This window comes from Camponotus floridanus, unplaced genomic scaffold (assembly GCF_003227725.1).
Source record: "Camponotus floridanus strain SB8 unplaced genomic scaffold, Cflo_v7.5 scaffold62, whole genome shotgun sequence".
Lineage (NCBI taxonomy): Eukaryota > Metazoa > Arthropoda > Insecta > Hymenoptera > Formicidae > Camponotus > Camponotus floridanus.
Window position 1 is genome coordinate 14239 of NW_020229792.1, and position 4360 is coordinate 18598.

General features: G+C 35.9%; 1 protein-coding gene across 2 annotated transcripts; it reads right to left on the minus strand.

Moving 5' to 3' along the window:
• Positions 1–331: 331 nt before the first annotated feature.
• On the minus strand, positions 332–4019 carry LOC105256810 (spidroin-2). Of its 2 annotated transcripts, none has more exons than XM_011267046.3 (6): positions 3804–4019; positions 2863–3346; positions 2471–2769; positions 2152–2380; positions 995–1278; positions 332–906 (listed from the first exon to the last, which is right to left on the minus strand). In XM_011267046.3, exons 1-6 carry the CDS (start codon positions 3828–3830, stop codon positions 757–759), a joined length of 1473 nt encoding a protein of 490 aa, XP_011265348.1. In that variant the 5' UTR covers positions 3831–4019; the 3' UTR covers positions 332–756. The 2 variants fall into 2 exon arrangements, with proteins under 2 accessions (XP_011265348.1, XP_011265347.1); XM_011267045.3 differs by having other exon boundaries at positions 2152–2383; positions 3804–4016.
• Positions 4020–4360: the final 341 nt, after the last annotated feature.

Here is a 4360-nt window from a genome sequence, read left to right on the forward strand (position 1 = left end):
AGTATTTCTCACGATTATTTAATATTTTATTAAGTTTGTAATACATTTCACAAAAGCATAATGCGATATTGAAAATATTTCGGAAGTTTTTGATCTTGAAAGACGAGAAAATAAGATTTCTACAACAAATTTAATGCATTTTATTTGCAATAAAATGTGTATATATTTAACTTTTTGATTTAAATAATAAATAACGATTATATGTTATCAGTGCAATTTATATATAAATATACATATAGTTAAGGCATCTATATTAGATATCTCTCTCTTTAGACAACACATTTTCTCTTATAAAACAATAAAACATGCTTATAAAAATATAATCTTAAAAAATACATTAACTTCTCATTCCTATGTTTGTATAATTATCATTTATGGATTATTTCACGGAAGGCATCATAAAGGTATATATTTGATTTCTGTTTTCTATCTAAAAGATATGCAACCTTTAAAAGCAATTTTGGAACGAACTTAAATATCTAATTGATATCAATTATACAATGTATTTATATAATATATTGAAAAATATTCGCTTGCATTTCTATATCTCATATACGAGTATAGCCAGCATATATGCCAGTACGATTAAAAATCTATTGAGACAAAGGACGAACGAGTACATCATATTTTAACAAACAAGATTCATGATATTATATAGAAATTACGTTTTCAAGCAACAAGAGAGCATAAAATCATTACACTGTGTGGTGCGTGTATTTGTAGGCTAAAGCTTATTTCCGCGTTGTTGACGCGCGTTTAATCATCCAGTCCTAGTCCCTTTGAAATTTCATCTGCTGTTAATTTCTTCCCACCTGAAGACGGTGGAGTTTCTGGACGCGGAGCTGGTTTTGGTGGAGGAGGCTCATAACTTGGCGGTGGTCCGGAATGATGTTCATCATGAGATTTCTATACAGAAGAAAAAATGTGAAAGATTAAATCTTGCTCCGTATTTTTTAATTATATATGTTGTTAAAGTCAGAAGTTCAGTATTTACATCTTTTCCACGTTTGCTTAAACCGTCCAAAGCCGAACTAAATAAGGCAGATCCTATTCCCGATAAAAGATCCGATCCACCAGAACTCTGACCGCCGGATGCCGGATAGCCACCTGACGGTTGATAGCCGCCGTATCCTCCCGATGGTTGATACGCTGGTTGCTGATGGCTTCCACCACCGCCGAGAACACCACCAAGTATAGATCCTAACGTTCCGCCTAGGCCATCACCGGTGGCCGGTTGATTTGAAGAATAGGCAGGTTGTTGAGAGCCTCCTCCACCACCTAATATCATCGATATAAAAAATGAAAGACAGTCACACTATAAATTGCTCTAATCTTAGATCAGCTTAGTATCAGGAATGTATCTTATACAGATAATCATCTATCCATTTATCTGGTCTGAGAAACAATCCCGTCCTTGACAATAATTCCAACGCGATGATATCACTCGACCAGTCACGGCAGAGAGAGAGAGCATTTACAGATTTTCTAGCTCTTATAGAATCACGATATATACAGGGGCCCTGAACGTTCCAGCCAGACTTTGAGATCTTATAGGAAATTTAATTCTGAAAAAAATTTTCTATAAACATGGATCGAAAAATGCTTTCTTAAGAAGTTATCGCTCAAAAACCTCTGATGAAGGAAGAGCAAAAGGTGAAAAGAAAATGAAATAAAAAGAAAATGAAACTAAATAAATTTCTTGAAAAAAACGATAAAAATAAAAAATAAAAATCTTTTTCTTTTATGAAAATAAAATAATTTTTTAGTTTCACTTTCTTTTTATTTCATTTTCTTTTCACTTTTTGCTCTTTCTTCATCAGAGGTTTTTGAGCGATAACTTCTTAAGGAAGCATGTTTCGACCCATGTTTATACGAAATTTTTTGTTCAGAATTAAATTTCCTATAAGATCTCAAAGTCTGGCTGGAACGTTCGGGACCACCCTGTATATATATATATATATATATATATATATATATATATATATATATATATTTGCTAAGAATTACTGAAGAAATCGTTTTCATTTGAAATGAATTTGTTTTGTTCGGAATCGCAAATATTCTATGCATGTAAAAGTTGAAAAATCTTAAGATACATTCCTGCTTATATCCCATATGTTTTTGAAAAATTCAAGTTATATAAATATATACCCAAGGCTCCAAAAATAGATCCCAATACACCACCGCCGCTCGATTGCTGCTGAGCAGGATAACCTTGCTGTGCTTGTGTATTACCTTGCAAGGCATTACTTGCTAGACTACTAGCTAAAGCCATTCCAAGAGACCCAGCTAAATTTCCGAAACCACTTTCACTTTCCGTCTTCGACTTGGCAGCGTCCGCTTTTTCATGATCTTTCTCGTCATGACCTTCTTCCTTCTTCTTCTATAAATAATCGTGAAAAATGTTTAAGTTTTAAATGACCTTTAAAATATTGTATAAATATAGTGGTAAATTTAAATATATCTTTACATTCATCGCATTCATGGCTGCAGCTACTCCTCCGGCCGCCACTAATCCGCCTATCGCTAATCCAACTTTGTCTAAACAATCTCCAAAGATGCCTTCTTCTTCTGGTTTATCGGGACCAGGCTGACCATACCCATAGCCTCTAGGTGGATTGTAACCACCAGGACCACCATAAGCATCAGGAGGGGGACCATAACCAGTCGGCGGGGGAGGTCCATAACCAGATGGAGGAGGAGGTCCATAACCAGTTGGAGGAGGAGGTCCATATCCGCCTTGAATCGTTGGATACAATCCACCAGGAGCTGATTAAGAAGAATAAGAATTTAACTGATTCATGAAATTATAATATTGAGATGTTACAATTATATTTAGAAAACAAGCATATGGTTTCTTACGGGGTGGTCCAAAATTAGCAGCTGATACATCATCTGGTGCTGTAGCAGGGGACTTCGGCGGATCAACCGATACTTGTTCATAAGTAATGGAGTGTATCTCGACATCGCCATCGATAACCAGATGAGTAACTTTTATGAATGGTAATCGATGAGCGAACTCCGCGAAGTGCCTGCCATTTATAGCAATCTTGTAGCAGTGATAATCGCACAAGATCATCATTTCAAATTTCTGACCAGGCTGAATCCACAATGGACCAGAGTTCTCCTCCATGCCCCAGTTCATCGATTCTATGCTGTTTCTGGTGACAAAGCCTTCAGGGAAACGCGGAGACACGTGAATAGCTATGTCGTCCCTCGGATTTAATGTTGGTCCGAGTTGGTAATTGACGGCAAATCGTACAGCCTGTGGCGGTACTTCACCCCGTATTGTCAGCATAGTACCTGCTCTCAAGCCTCCTTCCACTTGTCCCACGTATGGGATTTCCTGTTGTTAAATGCCAAATTTCAAGATACAAACAAACAATTTTCTAAAAATAGCAATAACAGAGACTCCAAGTTTGACATCTTAATTCTGAATATTAATTACAAATAACACTAATTCTGAATATTAATTACAAATAACAATAATTAAAACAAAATTCTCATAACATACATCTTTCATAATAAGATAAACCATGATAAGCATTTTCTGATTTTAAATAACATATCATGAATATAATTTATAATGACAATCATATAATTTGTAATTTTTAATAGCAATTATATATTATACGTATAATTCATAAATATAATAATTACGATGACAGCTAAGGCTGCTAATGAGCGATTAATAATAAAGTAAGGATGCGCACTTGCTTTAAGCATCAGCAATGCGGGTACTTTGTGGATCAATGGAAATCTCATTAAAGGGAGAAAAAAAGCGACAAAATAAGAACACTTACCGGATTTAGCACCGGGGAGCTGGTCATTTTCGCGATTGCTTCGACGATCTAAGCAGGCTCCGATGAGAGAGACGTCGATCTGAAGATTCTAATCAACTCCGGATGACTCCGATCGCGTGTAATAAGATGGATGCGCAGCACGAAGACCACCGGTATCCTACCCGAAGCGCTTCTATTTACAGTGCTGACGTTTCATCGCGTAAAATGTGCCGCATGCACTATAGCTATAACCGCGACACGGCTTATATAATACAATCGCCGCGACCACGTGACACATCGATTGCATAATCTATCGCGTAAACCGTGACATATCGGAGCAAGCTGTCAAAAGTGGGGAAATTCGTAGAAAAGGATGCGTATGTACACGTGTTGGCTGAATCGCTTTCTTTGTCAGAGACTCGTTGATTGGTTGATATTAGCATCACAGTCAAAAATTATTCACATACTTTGCGAATTTAAAGAAAAATAACTCGCAATCATTTCTAATATTTCATATTAATTTTTAAATTCATAAGTAAAGTCTAAACATTTTCTGGAAATTAATAAGCTCTTCTCGT

Coding starts and splice junctions, on each gene's coding strand:
- LOC105256810 (XM_011267045.3), bottom strand. CDS start 3,830: ATGACCAGCTCCCCGGTGCTAAATCCG. Junction 3,347..3,803: donor GCTCCCCGGTGCTAAATCCG/GTAAGTGTTCTT, acceptor ATTTAACAACAG/GAAATCCCATACGTGGGACA. Junction 907..994: donor TAAGCAAACGTGGAAAAGAT/GTAAATACTGAA, acceptor TCTTCTGTATAG/AAATCTCATGATGAACATCA.